At 43.9% G+C, this 22,280-nt stretch overlaps 1 protein-coding gene across 2 annotated transcripts in view; it reads right to left on the reverse strand.

The window, feature by feature from the left end:
- Positions 1–17,844, reverse strand: part of LOC147463280 (putative cytosolic oligopeptidase A) — a 78,608-nt gene extending 60,764 nt beyond the window's left edge. For both annotated transcript variants that reach the window (XR_015185026.1, XM_086487880.1), the window contains exons 1-4: positions 17,387–17,844; positions 14,725–14,892; positions 14,199–14,322; positions 13,935–14,011 (exon numbers count right to left, since the gene is read on the reverse strand). Coding sequence is in view for 1 of the 2 variants with exons in the window: in XM_086487880.1 (XP_086344006.1) it covers positions 13,935–14,011; positions 14,199–14,322; positions 14,725–14,892; positions 17,387–17,818 (801 nt within the window). In the remaining variant the exon portion in view is untranslated. The remainder of the gene's footprint in view (positions 1–13,934; positions 14,012–14,198; positions 14,323–14,724; positions 14,893–17,386) is intronic.
- Positions 17,845–22,280: the final 4,436 nt, after the last annotated feature.

Here is a 22,280-nt window from a genome sequence, read left to right on the forward strand (position 1 = left end):
GTCCAGGCGCATGATGTGGAAGTCCAGGTTCTCTTTGTAATCAGTCAGCTCGAGCGACAAGTCTGGAACCATCCGATTCCATATATCCGTATCCACGCCACAAGCCATCTTCACGCGATACTCATGGTCACTGTCCTGCGTCCGCAAGTTTAGTTTCTGCACCAATTTTGCATCCACAAAATTGTGTGAGCTTCCATTATCAAGGAGTACGTTCACGTCGTGATCATTGATCGTCCCGGGGAAACGGAGAAGATCGTGCTTACCAAACACTTTGGTGCTAAAAGTACAATGAGTGCATGAACTGTGCGCTAAATGATGGATTTCAACTTGAACAACATCAGAGTTACCTGAGATCTCGTGAATTTGAACCGAAGGACTGCCTTGCAGTTTCTGCGTCTTTTTCTTTTTAGGGCAATCCTTGATTTGGTGACCAGTCTGGCCACATCCGAAGCAAGCCCCCTTCTTCACTGCATCAGCAACCGAAGCATTCCTGGCTTTCTTCTTCTCTTGAGAAGATCTCGGTGGTGATTTGGACTTATGCTGGAATCGAGGTCGCTTCCTCCAAGCACCCTCACCGGATGGATGGTCTGCAATTCTTTTCTTTTCATAATTCGCTCCATTTATCAAATGGAACGTCCTGGCCTTGGCCACTGCATCCTCGACATCAGTCGGGGCTTTGTCCTTGATTAAGGCCCAACGGTAATCTTCATGTAACCCCAGTAAGTACATGTGCACGACGTATGTGGAATCCACCTTGCAGAAGGTGAGCGCCTCTTTGAAAGCTGTCGTATACTTATCAAAAGACTGAGTTTTCATCGAAAGACTCTGCAGTTTGGCGTAAGCTTTCAAAGGGTCCATTTTGGCGAAATCCCTCTTGAATTTCACGCAAAAGTCAGCCCACGTCACGCCGCCAGGTAAGCGCCTTGCTGCGCAGATAGAGAGGAATCGTCTGAATCCTCCGTTCATCATGCTCCCCATGGAGATCAAAGTATGTGGTCCACAGGTGCAGCAGTTATTTACGGCCAATTTTGTACACTCCTCTTCACCTGAGAAATTTGTAGTTTTGTACAGAATTGTAGCAGTCGGACCACCCTACGAACGCCCAAAAGCAGCAATCTGCGTCCGCAAAATGCTGGAGATGGGTTTCGCCCTCGGAAATACGCGCAATCGTCGACTGAGCCATATTTTCGAGAGTAGAAAGTCGGGAACTGAGCCCCTGTACGACCCCTTCGAGAGAGGCCAAGCGAAGGTTCGTCTGAACATTCGCATTTTTCAAAGCAGTAACACGCTGGTCGAAACTCTGGAAAGTGCTTGTAATCCATGTGTAGAGAGCATGCGTAAAGGGAATTTGGATGTTACCTGGCGCGTCGTCACGCTACACATCAGAGCTGGAGGAATCCATGGTGAAGCGCGTGAAAAACTGTCACAAAGTGATGACGTGGCTGACAACAGAAACCCTAATTTCTGCTAGAAACCCTAAAATTCCTGCAAACCCTAATTTCCGAAATCGCGGAGGCCGAATATTTTTTAAAATTTTGGGAAATTTTGAGCGACGCAAATCTCAGCTTTTCGCTTTGATTTGGGAGAAAGAAAGAGAAAAAGAGAACTTGCTTTTTACTGACTCTCATTGAGAGAGAGAGAGAGAGAGAGAGAGAGAGAGAGAGAGAGAGAGAGAGAGAGAGAGAGAGAGAGAGAGAATCTGCTTTTGCTTTCAAGCTTTTGGGGCTCTGCTTTTGGGCATCCCTTTAATCTTTAAATAAGTGGTGAGGGCCTCACTTCTCAGAGCATCTGGACGCAGAGTCTGAGAGTGAAACCCTAGCCACTCTCTTGTACTTTGATCTGATTAATATAAAAAGAAATACCGAAAGGGGCGCCAGTCTTTGGGGCCAATATCTCTAGGCACGGAACTCCGCCGGGCCAGTGCAAATCTATTGTGATCTGTGAATTGTTTTGAAGTGGTTATTTGGTGCTGTCGCGGTTGATTCTTGACTTGGAGTGTCCAAGTCTGTTACAAAAACTGGAAAATTCACGCAAAACCGAGCCTTTTCTGCACTTTTCGATCGTGAAAAGTCGAAGTTTGAAGAGCTCTACGCGTCGGCGTGAGCGTCGGAACACGAGCAGGTGACGGCGGGAGCGCGAGCAGGTGAGAGAGAGGAGCAGTAGAGAGAAGGAGAGGGTTGAAAAATGACTTCCTCTACAGGAAAACTTAGTCTCTGTAAGTGACTTTTAAGACAACACAGGTTTCACACTCACCTTAAAAAAATTAAGGTGTCCCCACTTAAACAAAAGGGCCTGGCCTTTTAATAATCTATTAAGTGACTTGGTAGCGTTAAAAAAAAAACGCCGAGCGCTGGAATAGCGATAACGAGCATGCGTAGAGGAAAAAAAAAGAACCTTGACGCGTGGCAAATCTGCCGCTACCCACAAGCACGTGCGAGCGTGTGCCAAGCTTGCGATTCTCTGCCTTGCTGGATCCAACTAGAACCCTTAGCGCTTGGGCAAAAAGAATCGCCACCACTGTCTTCCCATGCTCACAGAGGAAGTCACTGCTACAGAGGAAGAGGTACTTCTCTCTCTCTCTCTCTCTCTCTCTCTCTCTCTCTCTCTCTCTCTCTCTCTCTCTCTCTCTCTCTCTCTCTCTCTCTCTATGCTTGGGACAGAGATACTTACACAGAGAGGAATTTACAGAGAGATGTAAAAGTATATCATATGCTGAATTTTAATCCAAAACAGAAAATTAATGATAAAATACATTAGTTTCGATTGAGAACCAGGAAATTCGAGAAGAATCCTCTGATTTTCAGCACCCATACCACCTGGCCTCACCTCCTCGAGGTGACCTCGCGCACTCCTAGCCTCGCGGGCTAACCACTGGCACTCTGCCAATGGGGTCGATAACTGCAAATGAGGCCTTGGCCTCCCTTTTATAATAATGGCCGGCCACACTGGCCGTGTTCACACTACGTCCGCCCGGACACTGGACGCCCATCCCGACGGCATCTGGGCTAAATCCCCTCTACTGTGAGCGGGACATAACAAGTGCCCCCTCTTCATGCAGACTGGGAAAGTGCATCTGGAGCCGCCATGTGTCCAGTTTGCCTCTTTTGAGTTAATTTCCTAGTACCCACCAACTTATAAGTGTAGTGAGGGGCCTAAATGACTTTCAGCCGAGCCTAGACACCCTTTTACTGCTCGGATTCCAGTGCCATCTAGCCCGACCATCTCGTGGCAACCTGTGGATGAAACTCTCGGCCGTCGGCCGTTTCACACTGGCCACACGATGTCCGGCCATTTGTGACTTCAAAAAGAGGGTCCCAAAAATTAAATAAAAATCACAGAAAGAAACCAACAACTAAGATTAGCAGTTGCCACATCCGGGTAACACTCTTGCTTCGGCAATCACGCATGAACCCACACAACTATACATACAGATGGAAAGCCCTCAAGCGGGGCATCATGTTTCTGTATTCAAAGGGGGAGAGAGTTGCGCGAGAGTGGAATCATCGCGCTACATAAAGCAAGGAAGAAGGCAAGCTTTCCATTGTAGCTGCCATCACCTGCACCCACTACTCACACACACAGTAGCATTCGAATGAGTGAAATTCAGCCTCTCATTTTTGGGCACCCCCTTTGCTGATGGGTTAGGCAAAATCACCTCTCGTCGCCAAGTGTAAATTCCTAGTACCCACCAACTTATAAAGTGTAGCCAGGGGCCTAAATGACTTTGAACTGAGCCTAGACACCCTTTTACTGCTCGGATTACAATGCCGACTGGCCCGACCATCTCGTGGCGACCTGCCCTTCCCGATTGCGAGTGAAACTCTGGACTGTCGGCCGTTTCACGCTGGCCACACAATGTCCGGCCATTTGTGACCTCAAAAGGAGGGTCCAAAAAATTAAATAAAAATCAAGGAAAAGAAACCAACAAGTAAGGTTAGTGATTGCCACAGCCTCATGATCTTGAAATCACAAACGTCCTCGATTGCATGCCAAATATACATGCCATAGATGATTTAGTGTGATTAGCACTCTTTTATCATCACATGTATCTGCAGGAAAGGTCATGAAACATAGATACAAATGACTTAATGAGACCTTCATAGTTTTGTCATTTCATCTACGATAGAAGTGAGCATAATACCTTTAACGTTTGTAGAGCAGTGTCCAATTCTATTGCACCGAATCTGTATGTACATTTGATGTGCTAGCTCCATCATTACCCCTCCTTTGAACACGTTGAGTCGGAGTATATGTAGGTTGTAACCCAAAGGCCTCAAGGTAAAGTTGCAATACAATTGGTGACTCCAAAAGTTCACACTCTTTCATCCCCTTTGCATCCATAGGTTGATGGTTCCTGAACTTCACCAAATATAATCTTGCAACCTGTCCCTTAACTTTTCTTTCCTTATGTGCCAAAACCTGCTCAGGTACCATCACAGTTGTGACACGTACGGTCACATATGTCAGGTACACGTACGAAGATGTGCAATACTAATCGAACTAAAAAAAATTAGACACACGTTGACGTAACGTACGATGCGAAAAAAAAAAAAACACATCTTTAGAGGCTAGAGTTTACAAGTTACAGGAGAGAGTCAGAGAGACTAAACCAAGAAGTTCTCAAACTCAAGAGTCAAACGTTAGGACGTGATAGTTCGGAAAAAGAAGAATAATGATCATTGATTGCATTTGCTATTACATAAGTAGAGAGATACAAGTGACAAAAAGTAGTACTAAGTACCAAAAAGTAGTGACTACTCATGGCCCATGGGTGCAAACTTTAAAGCATAAAGAGAGTGTCCTAAGTGCTCAAGGGAGGCCATTGTCCTAAGTGCCTCAAGGCGAGCTTTGAGTTCATCCGAGACCATTGTCTTTTACAACTTGGTTTGCACATCATAGAGGCGCTCAAGGAGGAGCCACATAGCGGCAAAACGTGTTCCGGAAGGCTTCTTCAACTCCAAGTTGGAGTAAGTGCGATAAATCGCAAGTACTCTCACCTTTTTGTTGACGAAGTTGACAATTGAGAGAGCTTGGGTTAGAATGTCCTCCATGAGATGTAAGGTGCAGCGGAAGTAAAAGTTAAACTTTGCTCACGATGAGTGCTCCGAACTGTGCTCAAGGTTCCTTTTACTTACGAAAGGGAGAGCCTTACATTCCTTTAGTGAGAGAGTGCAATGGACACAAATAAAGTGAATGGACACTGTGAATGAAGGTGCTGAGATTGAGAGAGAGAGAGAGAGAGAGAGAGAGAGAATACGACACCGAAAAGTTGTCAAACCCTCCTCCAAGGGCCACACTCTCGATGGCGAGAGCAGTCTACTATTGATTGCACAATCTGGTACAAGATGCCGATGCAAATCGTGAGACTATGATGCAAGGTGCATCTAACTTGGAGACGACGACGACGATGAGGATAGCGGCGACGACGGCTGAAAATGCTATCTGCTGGCGATTCCTATCTGCTGAATTCTACTGCTGCAATCGCTAATTTGCTGCTGTTGTAAAACGCTAGTATGCTGCTGCTGAAAAACGCTAACTGCTGCTGTACCAAAACGCTAGTCATGCTGATGTAAAACGCTGGTCATGCTGGTCATAAAGACGCTGATCTGCTGGTCATAAAAACGCTGATCTGCTGGGTTGAAAACGCCAGCTTGATGGGCCTCCAAAAACGCTGGTCATAGGCTGACTTCACTGCGATAGCAGGGCTGAAAAAAGCTGGCCTAGCCGGGTCTGCAAGTGATGAAAACACTGGCCTGATGTGAGGGGAAATCGTTGACTTTGCTCATGAAAGAAAACGCCAAGTCTTTGGTTGGTCTTGCTTGAGAAGTTGCCTGTTGAGCAATGCTCCTACTGCCTCTTCCGCCAGAAAGTGCTAGCTTTGGTTTGCTTATATATTATCTTAGCAAAATTGCCCTACCTAGTTCCCAACAAAAGTCACTTAAAAATAATAAGTGAAAAATGTCAAAAATAGGGAAATAGGTTTTATGCATTGGAAACTGCTCATAATGGATTTTGATGGTAATGCTAATGATCGTGCTATGTGCAACCAGAGGATATGCATCTACTCTAAGTGTCTGGTCATGCACGGTCTGCGAACAAACTCACAAAAGTGCCAGATCACTTCCTATTCTAGACTGACTTGACTGAACTGAACCCTGGTCATGCTGTAGCTTGTCCACGGACACATAGGGTTGGATGTGTCACGTGACATCCCCTCCTTTTCAAAGTGAGGTACTGGTACCGAGCTGTATGGCATCCAGGGAGATCGCCAACAAGGTTTGGAATCCTGGAAAGGACTCTTCACGGCCCACTCTGATGCGTGGGTCGTGCGATACTTGAACTTCATAAAGGTCTGCAACGCTTGCTTCTTTGGTCCATTCCCTGTCGGAGACGATCGACTCAGGCATGCTATGTAATCTGAAAATCTGGGCCACAAACAATCTCGCTAAGTGATCCGGCTTGACTGTTTTCTTCACTGGAATGAAATGAGCTTGTTTGCTAAATTTGTCAATAACAGTCCAAATACCATCGTGACCACTGTGTTCTCGAGAGATCAAAAATGAAATCCATTGCAATACTTTCCCAGGGGCGGGTGGGTATGGGTAAAGGCAGTAACAATCCCTGTGCTTTATGCCTGTCAAACTTGACCTTCTGACATACCAAACACCTGCGCACAAACTCGTGCACATCTTTCTTGAGTCTCGGCCAAAAGAAGTATCTCTCTACCCCTTTCATGGTGGTAGCAATGCCGCGGTGACCCGTAAAAGGCGGACAGTGGCATTCAGTCATAACCTTTTCCCTCAACGGCTGTGTAACGCACAACATGGTTTTCCTCATCAAGTAGCCATCCCGAATGGAATATCCCGCTACTGTCTCCCCATCCCGTATCCATGTGAAAGCGTCTGCAAAATCTGTATCCATGGCATACTGATCGACCATATCCTCGAAGCTCCTACGGTGTATCGCGGAAATAGCCAGTACCAACGGCTTTCGAGACAAAGCATCTGCCACCAAATTCTTTTGTCCTTGAACATGGACAATCTGGAAGTGAAACTGTGACAAGATGTTCGCCCACCGCATCTACTTTTCCGATAGCTGCTTCTGTGACAAGAAGTAGCGCAAACTCTGATGGTCTATAAAGACAGTAAAGTCCGCTCCGAGTAGGTAGTGCCGCCACTGAGTAAGAGCCATGCATGGATAACCGCCAAAGCTCTCTCATAAATTTGTGTTGTCAATTCCTGCCTTGAGAACAATCGGCTCTCGTAAGCAATGACATGGCCTTCTTGCATTAAGACCGCACCCAGACTACGACCACAAGCATCACAATATACTTCAAATGACTTCTGCAAGCCCGGAAAAGTCAAAACTGGTCCCGTAGTCAATTTCTCTTTCAAAGTCTGAAAGGCAGTCACCTTTGTGGGTCCCCACGAGAAAGGGACTCCTTTCTGTGTCAAGATATGCAAAGAGAAAGCAACCTTTGCAAACTTTCGAATGAACCGCCTGTAGTACGAACACAATCCCAAGAAGCTTCTAACTTCATGGGCATTCTTCAAATCGGGCCAATCACAGATAGTCTCTATCTTGGCCGGATCCATTTGCACTCCTGTTGCTGACACAATGTGTCCCAAAAAGTGTATCTCTGGTAGGAAAATTTCACTTTTCTTTGCATTAATCACCAACTTGTGATCTCGTAATGCCTGAAAGACCTGAAGCAGATAATCTCTATGTTCTGCCTCATTCTTGGAGAAAACATTGATATTGTCGAAGAAAGTGCCAACAAATAGCCTGTACTCTCGAAAAATCCTGTCCATCATCCGGTTAAATGTCGCAGGAGCATTGGTTAAGCCAAAAGGCATCACCAAAAACTCAAATAACCCAAAAGTCGTACGAAAGGCCTAGACGTCTCCCGGTGCGATTCGGATCTGATGATATCCACTCTTAAAATCAATCCTGCTAAAACACGAGGATCCTTGTAATCTATCGAGTATATCATCGATCCTAGGAATCGAAAATCTGTTCTTGATCCAAGATCCGTCTTTCTTCAAAACGAACAACATTGGAGAGCAATATGGTGAAGTACTAGGCTGGACAAGACCCTTTTCCAAGAGGTCTTTCACTTGGTTCATAATCTCTTCATTCTGTGCTCGGCTCACACGGTAAGGTGGTCGGTTCGGTGGTGTGCTTCCACGAATCAGATCAATGGTATGATCTTCAGGAGGAGCAGGTGGTAACTTGCCTGGTAGGCCCTCTGAGAAGCAATCCGCATGAGTGGAGAAAATCTTGGCGTTCTTTATCAAGTTCAGACATATTTGTCCTATTCTCATCACTCAACTCTTTCAAAAAGATCGAGGAAACAAACAGACTGGATTTCATTAACTTTGAAATGGCCGAAGCCGATACAATAGGGATAGACTCGCCCTTAAGTTTAATATCAAGTACAATGGTTCTACCCTTCTCTGTAGTCAATGTCGCTTTCCTCGCCCGATAAAGGACCACGGCGTTGTTCTTGTGGTACCACGGAATTCCCAAGAGAACATCACAACCTTCCAAAGGCATTATGTAAAAGTCCTCATGCCCCAAATACCCCTGACAATGCAACCGAAGTTTGCCAATGACAAGTGTAATGGCTACGTCCCTGCCGGTGCCGCTAGAACTGCCTCCGCAAGTGGTCCCATCCGATCGGGAGTGATCTCGAGCCGCGCCACCAATTCCGGTGAAATGAAGTTGGCCTTGGCTCCTCCATCAAAGAAGATCAAGGCTTCTTGATCTCACACTTTGCCCCAAGCTCAGCAAAGTTCTGTACTCTCGTCCAACGTGCTGGGATCGGTATCCACGCAATCTGGAACCAGTCATGTTTTCATCTTGCCTTTTCTTCCACGTTCCTCAACTGCTCTTGAACTCTCAGGCCTTTTGTCGTCCTTGTCGTTCGGTTCTTTCTGTGCCTTTTTAGGGCACTTCGCGGATATATGTCCAATTTCCCCGCATCCAAAGCACTTCCCTTCCCTGATGTAGTGAGCCCGCTCCTGAGGAGTAAGCTTGGGTCGTGCATCTTTCTTTTCTTCCTCTTTCTATTTTCATTTGTCGAAGTATGTTCGGCTCTTTGTGTCATGATCTCATTTATGGGGTAGGTCAAACTGCCAGAGTGAATGGCAAAACCCCGTTTCGCATGACTCATCGACTCCTGAATGGACACTGACTTCTGTTCCAAGCAATGATCTCCAATCTCTGTAGGTAGACCCAAGGTGAACCCCTCAACCTGTTCCTTGAACGAGATCTTCTTAAATGAAGAGGCGGATAAAAAAGAGCTCCAAAATCTCTCGCAATAAGCGTCCACTGTATCCTTCTTGGTCATCCGAAGATGGTTCCAAGCAGTTCGTATATCAAGTTCATACTCTCGAGTCAGCCAAGAAGAAATAAAAAGCCTCTTGAATTTCAGCCATTTAACTCGCGCAGTCTTGCTTAATAGAAGCGTGGACCACCAAGTTCGAGCATTCCCCTTAAAGTAAGAGGCAACTCTCCGAATCTTAGAGTGCTCTGAATAATGCCCTCCCACGAAAGGGATGTCAAACTGTTGTACAAAAGACAAAGCCTTCGAAGCATCTCTATAACCAGAAAAAGTGTCAAATTTAATTGATTGTCCACCTTCCTTAAACTATCGAACTTTCTTGCTTTTGTCTTCTAGAAAGTCATACTGGTTGGCTTTATGAAAATTCTTCTTCTTTGCATAAAAGTTGCTGTCGTCAGAGTCTAAACTGTCTGTAGACGAGTCCTTTGTAGAACTGTCACTCATGGGACCCTTTCCGAAGCATTGCTTCTTGCTTCGCTTTTTGCCTTTTCAGTCTTCTTCGCTCGAGTCAAATGAGCTAGAAGAACTGTCAGAAGAAGAAGAAGAAGAACTGGGTACTCCTTCAAATCGAACACGCTTTTTCTGTTTCTTTGCCTTTTCAAATGTCGACTGACGACCCAAATAACCCGGGAAGTCACTGCCTTTCTTCAGCTTTTTGTCTGCTTTTTAACTTAGTTTTGCGCATCAAAAAGCTGTGCAATTCGCGCATCAACCACCTCTTCTAATTGCTTCTCTGTATACTTCTTGGAAGTAGGAGGTTTCTTGAGAGCGGGTTTTCGGGGTGGTTCTGTGGTCTTCTGCCACTGCGTGTGCACCTCCTCCAAAGAGATCTTGCTCATATATTTTGCCATTTTTGGGTCCTTGGCAAAATTAAGCATCATCTTTGTTGCGTCGCCGATCAATCGTTGACGCTCCATCTCTCGACGCTCCGCCTGAGTAGGCCGAGGCGGGCCATACTCCTTGCCTGAATCTTTGTTGTGATCCCTTCCCGTATCTCCGGATGCAGAGGGAATGGACTGGTCTTTGCCTAAAGCCATAGGTGCCGCGGAAAAAAAAAATTAGGAATCGGATTTCCCGTAGAAGAGAAATCGGCCGTGCTCTGATACCATTGTAACAGACTTGCATACTCCAAGTCAAGAATTTATACGACATTGACCCGGCGGAGTTCCGGGCCTAGAGATATTGGCCCCAAATACTGGCGCCGCTTTCGGTATTTTTGTTTGTATTAATCTGAGTTCAAAGTACAAGAATGCGGGCAGGCGCTCACACTCAGACTCTGCGTCCAGATGCTCTGAGTTGTGAGAGGCCTGCTCACATATTTATAGATTACAAGGGGTGCTAAAAGCAGAGCCCAAAAGCTGAAAATCAAAAGCTTTCAATAATAAAGCAAGGCTCTTTCTCTCTCTCTCTCAAGCCCTCTTTCTTAAATAAAGCAGAGCTTTTAGCTCTCTCTCTCTCTCTTTATGCCTTTCTGAAAATAAAGCAAGAGAGCTCTTTCTCTCTCTCCAATTGCGTAGGAAAAGCAAAAATAGCCAGCCGTAAAACCCGCCGCAGTTCACGGGATGCCACGTCAACAGTACGGCTTTTTTCCGGATTTTGCGTCGCATTATGCGGGGCCTGCCACGTGTCACCTGCGGGTTCTCCTGCATCCACCCAGCCACGTCATCATTGGCCAACAGAGAGTGTGTATGTGTGTTAGGGTTCGTATGTGTGTTAGGGTTTGCCAAGTCACCATTTTGTGACAGGCCTAGCGTTTCTAGCCAACTACAGATCAAGACCAGCGTTTTGGCAACAGGACCAGCCTAGCGTTTTTCGCAAGATCAGCCTTGGCGTTTTGCAGTTTGCAGATCAGACATGGCGTTAGCAGACCACAGAATTCAGCCTAGCGTTTTTGCAATTGCAAATCATCCTCAGCGTCTTGCAAATTCCCGGTGACGGGATCACCCCTAGCAATAGCGTTTTCAGTTTTCAACACTTGGACTCCGCAGAACCAGCCCCAAACCTCGCAGATCTCACCTTCCCGCTGCAAATCCTCGCCGCACGGTCAGATCAGCCAGCGTTTGCAATTTCAACCCGCTTTTCGCAGATTTCAGCATCTACGTTTTCAGCGCATCGTCATCGCGTCATCATCATCGCCGTCCTCGTCGACATAGAGTCAGAATTCAGCAAATTGAAGATTTGCAGATTTCAGCCCCTAGCGTTTTCAGATTTCAGCACGTCTGGTCGTCGACATCGTCGGCGAGTCCATTGCATTTAGACCATTGTACGAGATTTGAGCATAGACTTCTCTGGCCGTAGAGAGTGGGGCCCTTCGAGGAGGGTTTGACAACATTTTGGTGTCGTACTCTTCTCTCTCTTTCTCTCAATCTCGGTACCTTCATTCACAGTGTCATCCACTTTGTTGTGATCATTTGCACTCTCACTAAAACGGAAGGCTCTCCCTTCCGTAAGTAATAGGAACCCTTGAGCACAGTTCGGAGCACTCATCTTGAGCAAAGTTCAACATTTACTTCCGCTGCACCTTACATTTAGTATGCCAAAAGGTCAAGTTTGACAAGCATAAGGCACCAGGTCTTCTGCAACCTTTTCCTACACGTAGCGGACCATGGGAAAGTATAGCAATGGACTTCATTCTTGATCTTCCCAAGACTCAGAGTGTGCATTTGGACAGTCATCGACAGATTTAGCAAACAGGCTCATTTTGTTTCGGTCAAGAAGACACTTAAGCACGATCATTTGGCTAAATTGTTTGTCTTGCAGATTTTTCGACTACATGGTATGCCTGAGTCGATAGTTTCAGATCGAGATCCCCGCTTCACCAGTCTTGCCCTTTATGTCCTCCTCGCTCGAATCAAAAGAGGAAGAGCAATCCGAACTGTCAAAAGAAGAAGAAGAACTGGGTAGTCCTTCGAAGCGTACATGCTTCTTTTGTTTTTGTGCATTTGCAAAAGAAGATTGACGACCCAAGTAACCGGGGTAGTCAGTCCCCTTGTTGCGCTTCTTCAATTGTTTCTTCGATGGCTTCTTCGCTTCCAGAAGTTGATTGATTCGTTTTTCGACGACGTCATTAAATTCTTCTTCAGTGAACATCCTTGGGGTAGGAGGTTGCTTGAGCTCTTGTTTTATGGGTGACTCAATGGCTTTCTGCCAATAAGTATGCACTTCATCCATCGGGTGCCAGGTCAAAAATTTGGCATACTGTGGATCCTTTGCAAATTGGAGCATCTGCTTTGCGCACTCATCAACCTGCTGTTGACATTGCATCTCCATAAGCTGGTACTCCGTAGGCCGAGGTGGCCATTACTCGTGCTCTGCTAATCCACTCGAATTCTCCAATTGCCTCGAGTTCCCGAGGTGGCAAGAGGAATCGTCTGATTCTTGCCTGAATCCATGTGTATCGCGAGAAAAAGGATTAGATTTCTCGGTAGAAGAAAAATCGACTAAGCTACCATTGTAACGAACTTGGACACCCAAGCCTGGAATCTGTCGCGACACAAGAAAGATTCACTTTAAAAACTTCACAAATTTAAATCACAAAACAACTAAGGCGACACGGCCCGACGTAGTTCCGTGCCCAAAGAGATTGGACCCAAAAACCAGCACCCCTTTCGGTATTTCTTTTTGTATTAATAATTAAGCAAGTACACGTGCCCGGGGCTCTCCTTTCCTCACCGGCTCGTTAGCATTGAATGAGCTAGGGTCTTATTTAAAGGCCCCTGGCCTTGGAAAAGCAAGTTACATGAAAAGCTTCACTTCCAAAAGCATCCGGAGCCAAAAGCTTGCACTAAAACAGCCAGCACAAATTGCGGAATTCCGTACAACCTGCTACGTCAGCATGTTCTACGCCTTTTTTTAAGGTCTTGTGTCCCTTAGACCCCATCATCACTTATCCATAAGTTGGAACAACTTATAGGCTTGTGATTTATTGTCCACAAGTCATGCCACTTCATCAGTTTGTGACAATATGTGTATATATACCTATATATACACATATATACATACATATATTTATATCTACAGCAAGATGATCTTTCAATGTCTCACTGAAGCAATGATCAAATGCTTCCAAAATGCAGAAATTGAGTCTCCCCATTGTGTGCAAGTTTCCTCTATGCAGGGGTTCATGCAGCCTACTTGGAATCTTTTACCGTTTAGAAAAATTTATTTCATGCAAAAAAATAGAAAGAAAGTATATTTTCCCAAACTTGCTAAACAAAAGTAGACGGCTTGCTTAGAATATTAGAAAAAAGCCGAGGTCTATTAACATGCAGAGCTAGCATATAGGGCCGGCAGACGCACAAGAACCTAGAAAAATGGAGCCTGTCGAGTCTTCAAAGGGGAAGAAAGGTAAGAAAGAAGGAAAAACGACGGATGCACAGGCATGGGGTGGGGTTTAGGAATTATAATTTTGTTTGTTTGTGTGTGTGTGTGGGGGGGGGGGGGGGGGGGGGGGGAGATTCCAAGAAGAGATTGTGTTTGTGCGCAAGCAAAGAGATCCGTATTAGACACATCCAAGCTTCAAGATGAAAGAAGACCAAAAACCATAATATCCTGCTATTCAGATTTCTCATGAAATACATTGAAATACCTGGCGAATTTCATTGAAGCGAATTTTTGCTTCTCCATCCAAGCCAACGCCATTGAGTCTTGCCTCCTTGAGTTCACCTACAGAAAGGAAAAAAAAAAGTGTGAAACTGCATAGTCCTTCACCTTGCTATCTGCGGTAACCATAGGAGCACATATATCAACCTTAAAACAGTGGTTGAAGACATATACTCAGAAAACTAGTGGAACAAGTATGCAAGCCAAAACAATGCACAGACATTAAGTAGTTAAATGGACAAACGAGTACCTTCGACTATACGCTGTTGTGCCTCAGTTAAGGTATCCCATAGAGCCCCTTCACGGATTGCTTTAAAGGCCTCATAAATAGGCCTGCTCTGACTCAGTTTCAACTGGAATTTGACTTTTTCAGGCTGTAAATTCATGAATAAGAGAGAAACTATTGTTAAGTCCTGAATCTGCTTTTGTGAAGTGATACCTACAAGTCTTGAACGAAGTAGCATGCTATGTTCAAACATGGGATAGGCACATTAACTATAATTTTGATCCATCGATGGACTTTGCTAACTCAAACAAGAAAGAAAAACACGAACACGCAAGCATCAGAATGCACAAAACATCTAGGGAACAAGAAAAACCAGAGGCAAGAAGAGAAATTCAAAGACAACCAAGAGGTGCAAATTTTAATATATGCCAATTCAAGTGAACGTGGATGTGAACAAAATTGTCCGGCGATGTAGCTGGCTGCTAGCAATTGGTACTGTCTTTGTTAACATATGTAACGAAATATCATTCTGATTCAAGAAACTGCTCACCTGCACAGTTTCTACTGCAGCTCGAAGTTCACTTGAATCCTTTACAGCTTTCAGATGGCTTACAGTTCCCCAAGCAACAGACAATCTATCAACGATACTTTCCAAAGGTTCAACCAAGTCCCCCCATGCTGGCTTCACATTTTCTTCTAATATAACCAGGTCTTTTTCCTGAAAATATCATTCAATACATTTGTTGCAGACTATAGCATTAGAGTTTACTTCAAAAAAAAATCATAAATGATTCCCACAGGCACGAGACATACTTTTTGAAAGGGTGGATTTTAAATCCGAAGGAGAACCCCAGCAAGTGAGGGCTCTCTTATCTTACATTTACACACACCTTGAGAAACAGGCTACCCAATAACAAGAGGCAGTAAAACAGTAAACACAAACACCAACACACAGATAACAATAGCAAAGGCACAGGGAGTGATGAGACTCAAGAGTGCCACCAGGAGAGAAGCAATGGCCCCAAATTGCAAAACCAGTGGCCCTCTTTAATTAGGCAACAAGCGCATGAGGTGCAAGTACAAAAGTTTCACCCAGGCCCAAGGGCTTCAATTTTAGGCATGGCATGAAAAATAACTCGAGCAATCCCACACGGCTTAATATGAGAAACACAAGGACAGCTTTTGAAGACCGTTACGAAGACAATGTCGCACAGATGGGCATCAACCTCCTGGATAATAGAAGGCAGCATGTCTAAAGTGCCCTGTCTATAGCCCAAGTCTGTGAGCATGAATACTGGAGCCATTGCTGCCCCTCATACATTTAACTTGCACCCCGAAAACTACTGAAGCCAGGTGATAAACTCCCCAATTGTCACAAAACCGTGATGCAAACCAGCTCAGCATAAAAGCATGCATACAGCTTTACAAAGGAATGAGCGTGTGGGGAGGCCTGTGGCACTATATGGACGTGCTGACTTGGCAGCATGACATGGCAGTCCTGACATGGCAGTCCTGACATGGCCCTTATGCCATGCTTTATGATGGTATCATTCATAAGCCTATTCATAAGCCTTGACAGGTCTTCACCTTCCTCCATGCTGATTTCATATTGTTCCATCTTCAAAGGGACCTTGGTATGCTTCCTTTTGCTCCAAAGTTCTCCTCTAGGATGGTCCAAGCCTTATATGCCAAAATGGCATCATCAAAGAAAATGAACATGATTGTTATTTGGAAAGCTAACAAGAATGCCCCATTCATTGTGGTGACTGAGAAACCCTAGTCCCCATTGTAATAATCATCTAATTCGTTGCAAAGTGTGTTGGTTCGATTAATCTCTCTTTTCACTCTCTCGAGCATTTTCTCTCTCTATGCTTCGCATTGTGTACTTTGACATGGTATCAAAAAGCAATCCTTGGTGTATTGCCGCAAAAAAGGAGCAAGAGAGGTGTGAGTGTGGAGCACATGGAGCCCGATGGAGAAGCAACATGCAGCAGTGTTTTTTTTTTTTTTGAGGAGCTGACTAGCAATTTTTTCATTGGAGATTATGTGTTTGTCTGCCAGTCTCATAGACTCTCTTCCCCAAAAAGGGTGGTCCGTGCTGAATCCTGATCTACAAGCCATGACAAATTAACCATCTCTCTCCAAAACAGTTTCGCTCTCTAGAGTCTAGACACTGAAAACTGTTCTCTCTTTAGCAGAATTCTTTCTCTAACAAAATTGACTAAACAAGAGAGAGGAGAGAGAGAGAGAGAGAGATGAAGAAGATGCTGGAGCAGGATGCTCCTGCAAAGAGAGTCAGTGGGGTTATAAGCCTGACTTTCCCATCCTTGTCTCATTTTCGCACAATTAATTATTAAGTATTTTCCAACTGCAAAATGTCCACACAATTCACTACATTTTATTTAAGTGACACCTGAAAATGTCTGTTGTCACCATTTCTATATTTTAATGTGCCGCCCTGTTGAACATGATGCGACATTGCTTTTGTGTAAGCATGGCTAGAGCTAAGTCCTGTATTGTGTTTGGCTCATCAGATAAATCTTTAAGGTCTCTTGGAATTGTTCCTACAAGTCTTCTCTTCTTCTTCTCTTAAAAGCTTAACTGTTCTATAATTTTATTTTATTTTTTGGGGTCATTTACTTGGACTTAGAAAGAGCTCCAGTAAATCTTGAGATCACATACACGGAGTTTGAATAGAACTCAAGGCGGCCCACAAGCATATCAACATCCTCTTCATCATCCCTCTGCTCCTTCCATCATAAAAGTAATTTCTAGCACAATAGGACACTAATGTGTTGCTAATTTCACAGCACGCTTGAGGACAAAATTCTATTTTCTGGCTTGTTGGTCGCTTGCTTCGACAATAATGCATAAATTCTAACAAACTCAAGGACAAACATTACAGAAAAAGCAATCGTAAAATAAATAAGCCAAGAATTCTCATTGCTTGTTAAAAGTTGCCATTTTATACACCCTCTTCTCCCGTTACAGTGGTACTTAAGTCCGCATAGAAGAACAAAAAATAACAAGCACCCATTTGTTATGTGTGATTCAGATGACAAATTCGTTTGACTCTTCGGGATACACGCAGCTCAAGGATCTTGTTCACATCCAAAAAGCTACGCCATATGTGCTCTGTGCAAGCACAACACTATGCGACTTGTGGCACCCATTGAAAAGCTGAAAACAATGAAACAATCAACGTCTCATACCAGCTGATTGAGAATGGCTCTGATGCCTGGTACTACGTGCTTCGCTTCAATAGCATCAAATCTAGGAAAAGGGGAATCTTCCAGCAGAGGGTTGTTGAGTGCGGAGGCTTCCTCTTCAGTCACGCCAGAAGCAGGGACTGCGATAGAAGCCATGGTGCAGAAATCAGACGACGAGAACTTGCCAAACGATGAAAATTGGTTGAAAGAAGAGGCAAATGGGCTGCAACGAAGGCGGTTGTTTGGGCAGGATAAGCTCGGTGGGCGCTTGCGAGAGGGCAAAACTGAATAAGGACGTCGCGTCGCTCTACAGGAAGCCCGAGTTGGCTTTGCGGCTGCTGTCGTTAGGGTCGACAGAAGAAAGGTTGTGAACGGAATGATGGTTGCTATCGAGGACGGAGCTGAAGTTGATGCGGACAAATACTTTCCTGCCATCGCTGTGTAGTGTGTAGCTGCCCAAAATCTCTTTGGCCCCTTAAGAAACGCATTAATTTTTACGGTCTTGATTTTTTCCTAATGTCTATCCACATTTGTGAATCTAGTGATCCAGACTCCACGATGGCCTAATAGTGCTAGAAGAAGAGAAGAGAAATTTCAACTAATTTGGATAATATTGGTTTTTCCTTTCAGAGTACCTAATAAATGTATGAAGTGTCCTTTAAAATTCAAGGGACTCAACGTTGCCATTTTCACCATATTCATACCTTAGTAGCTGGCAATCCACCATTTTTGCCTATTTATCACCAGTAAAACATGCCAAAACTTAGAAAGTTTCTTAATGGCTTTTGAATGTTTTTGAGTATGTTCTACATTTTGATTTAAGAACTTGGAATTGCCATTCCCTCTAGATATAGCTCATTCAGTGGCATTGATGAGCATTTTCTTTCTTAAGCGCGGAAAGAGAAAAGCACATTATAAGACAAACTTGCACTTTAAGCATACAAGTGCATTTGTGTAAATTGTCTTTGTTACTTGCAAGTATTGTGACAAGCAAAGATGGTTCATTTACCCAAGATTGGAGTTTGGATTGTGGTGCATCTTCTCATTAACTTCCTGTAGAAAGTGGTTTTCTACTTATGACAATAGCATGCATAGATGCATACACGTGAGAAATGGCTTTGCTTGTGGCATAGTTGGTGCAAGAGAGATACATCTAAGGCTTGCCAATGGTTCTTCATTTGCTCTCAGTAAGCTTTCAAGATCTTGGCATCATTGTGAGGTCTCGGCCATATGAATGTGTAATTGTGTACCTCTTCCATATTTGGACATCTCACTAAGAGTCTTAATCATGTCAGGTAACTAGATGATTGTGGTTACTATACATGCTTTGGCAATGGGTGGTGGAAAGACTTATAAGGGACCTTTGGTCTTGGGTAGAGAAGATAAGTTTGGTACATTGTATCCATTGCATGTTTCTAAAATTAAAGATCGGGTTCTGAGCATAATTGAGTAGCCAAATACCTCTTTGTGGTATGGCTAATTAAGCCATTTGCACCAAAGTGAAATAAAACTTTATCTCATTTGCTTTATGTGCATGTCTTCATTTTTACATGGTTTGAACTATATGAACATTGTGTGTGGTAAGCATGTTTGGTAAGGATGTGCACCTTACCACAAGGAGCAACCAACTCGGTTGCGCACATGATGAATGGTATGAACAAAGTCCTACGTGACTTCATACCTCAAATTACAATGCCCTTTCTTGATGATGTACCAATCAAAAGATGCGACGTAGACAAAAAGGACGAGGCTCTAGATTTCAAGGGGTGCCACAAATATGTGGCAAACCACATCAAATATTGCGACAGAATTTTAACAAGGCTGGAAGAAATCAACCTTACCTTATTTAGTGTACACGTCTGTCGCACGTGTCAAAGCAAGGGACTTGCCATACACTGTGTGCGAGCCACAAATGGTTGCAAGCACACAACCAGATTAATCTAGCAATCTCAAGAGAGCAAGGGTGTGTCACTCACCGCCCTACGCTCACCTTCGTGGAGGACTCCTTGCCGCGAAGAAGAGGGAGCTACCGCCGTGCCGCGCTCAACCGCCTCGTCGCGCCGTGTTGTCGTAATTCTCGATCACTCTCTCTCTCTCTCTCTCTCTCTCTCTCTCTCTCTCTCACACACACACACACACACACACACACACACACACACACACGCGCGCACGCGCGCGCGCATGCACGCATACACAAACACACAAGGAGATAAAGAAGACGATTGAGATGAAGCAAGAGCACTCTTCAATTGCACAAATGAGAGAATGAGTGATTTTCAAGTTTAGGTGACTTTTATATGAGCTCGCCCATTCACACTTGGACGCCCATGCTTAGCCAACTAACCCTTGAATGTTCTAGTTAGAGTGTGTCTCTCATCACCAACCACTCTTACCCTTTTCCTATTGGCCCGACAAGTCCGGCCCATGACTACTAGAAGTGGACGCCGGTGGTTAACATGTCCCACTTTCTGATCTAGATTCCGCCCTCGGAATATAACAGTGCAGTATCGGGATCCACGATAGCAGTATCTGTAGCAAAAGAAAAACAACATTGTGAAATCTCAAAGGCAGCATCTACAGGCGTGCAATAAGTGAGATGCATACATGATATTCTAAGAAATGCAAAAAAAAATCATGATTGTAACATTGCCAACTAGAACAAGCGTAGTACTTGAATGAAATGCAATTGAGTTAAGGTCTATTAGGTTGACTCTAAGAGAAGTACACAAGAGTTAGGGCTAAAGTAAGTACTAGATTGACCAATGTTAATTAAACATGTCGACTAAAAAGTAGTTAACCCTAGGAATGCTTGTCGAGGTCTAAAGATTAGTGATCTTGTCACTTATACCACTTAAGTGTGATCAACATAAAATACAAGGAACGTTTTGCTATTTGCTTCTCTTTTCTCTTTTTTTTTCTTTTTTTCCCTTTTTGTTGTTGTCATAGTTGCTACAAGTAGCTAGGAGACTCGAGGTCTCAAATACCAGCAGCTGGGAGACTCGAGGTCTCAAATACCAACTTGACCATAAACTAGCCGGGAGATTCGAGGTCTCAAATACCAGTTTAACACATGGACTACCACAACACAAATCACACTTAGGTGGAATAAGCTAGAGAGAACTATATCCTCATAGCTTAAAACATTACTAAAGTTACTACAATTAATAGACTATTTAGGAATTAAAGTCATCAATTAAGTGGCGTAGTTTAGCCTAAGGTCCTGATACCTACTTAAAGTCAACTAATAGACCAAACTCAAAGAGAAGAACAAAGTACTAGAAGCTTGAAAAAATTATAGCATCCGAATTGGCAATGTCACAACTTCATAAATTTTATGCATTGTTAGAAACTCAAATGACAAGATGCAAACATGTAGAAGTGGAAAGCATAGATAAAAGGAAATAGTACACCTGATATAATGGAGAACGTTTATTGTAACATGTAAAAATCCATTGTCGTTGTCCTCCAAAAGGCATCCTTATGTAGTCACAAACTGCACAATAGTCACCACCAAACATCCACCTTCCACAGGCGCATTAGTGGGAAGAGGCACCAACCCTTATTGAACACAATTAAACAACATAAAGAATCCTAACCTAATCATTTGTACTACCCTAGAGAGCCAAGGAAATAGGATATTGTAGAGATTGGGGGGAAACCCTAATGCTAAACCTCCATCCTCGTCGTTAAGAAAAACAAAGTCATCATCCGTGAGACCATAAGTGTCATCCGTGTAATCATGTAAATTGTCTTCATCATTAGAGGCACCAATGTTTACTAAGAAGGTCACTAGACGTCTATAAACATCTTGGTCAAAAGGGTAGGCTTGTGCAATGGGAGAAACGCTCTCTACTAAGTATGGATCAGTCGTGGTCAAGAGACGTATCAGCCATTCTAACTCGTCGAAATTTCTCTCACATGCTAGCGTATCTACCAAATCCCATTCATAGGCAAGCACCAGAAAGACCATGTGAAACACTTGTGAAAAGTAATGAGGGTACCTCTCACCCAAGGCAGGAGTGGATGACTCTAGCGTACTAGTCATATCTGTACACACAGATAGATGATGGTTAGAGTGTAAATATAATAAGGGTCGTGTCAAAAGTTCGTGTCCTTGTGCATAATGTGTTTTTATGATTTTGTGTTATGTATAGGACTTGTAAGTTTCCAGATTATTGTTTGGTGGCTCTTACTCTTTTACTTTTTTATCTTGTTTTTGTGAGTATAAGGATTTATATATACATTCCCTAAGATTGGAGATTGAGAAGTCAGAGAGGAAGGTTGAGAGGGGAGTGAGTGAATGATGATTGTCCCTCTTCCTTGGGTAGATGATACCTTTTGGAATGATGTTGTTACCTTTTGAAACCAATTGTTCCAAGTTGTTATGGGTGAAGACTTTAACCAATAGTTTTCAACCGCCCTATGCATTTCATCTAGTTGCAAGGGTGGTAAGGTACTCTTCCATGATTTTATTTACAACGTTGTTGTAGGTGGTGAACTTACAACGGGAGGTGCAAACTCTTCCTTGTTTGTATGGATATGTACAATGGTAGTTGAAGGTTGTGTCGAAGCTTTTATTTCCGTTTAGGAACTACATGAAGAGCAAGAAGCTTCATTGGACTTCCCTGTTCCTGAGCTAGGTGGAACAAATCGTTCTTTCTTCGTCGGTACCCAAACTATCTCTAGAGCGGGTGTGTAGCATTGTATGATTTTTTTCTTTCCACGATCGTCAATTCATTTTGGAGCTACATAATTGGACTCACATGGGCCAGGTGATAGGTAAGAGCACAATTTACGTTTTGGCACCCAGATTTGATCATTTCCTTCATAGTAGCCTTGGGCTTCCAATAGTTTTTTAGGAATCCAACGCAACATTTCTTTACATTTCTTGGGGCAA

This window comes from Adiantum capillus-veneris, chromosome 2 (assembly GCF_014529385.1).
Source record: "Adiantum capillus-veneris isolate H3 chromosome 2, ASM1452938v2, whole genome shotgun sequence".
Classification (NCBI taxonomy): domain Eukaryota; kingdom Viridiplantae; phylum Streptophyta; class Polypodiopsida; order Polypodiales; family Pteridaceae; genus Adiantum; species Adiantum capillus-veneris.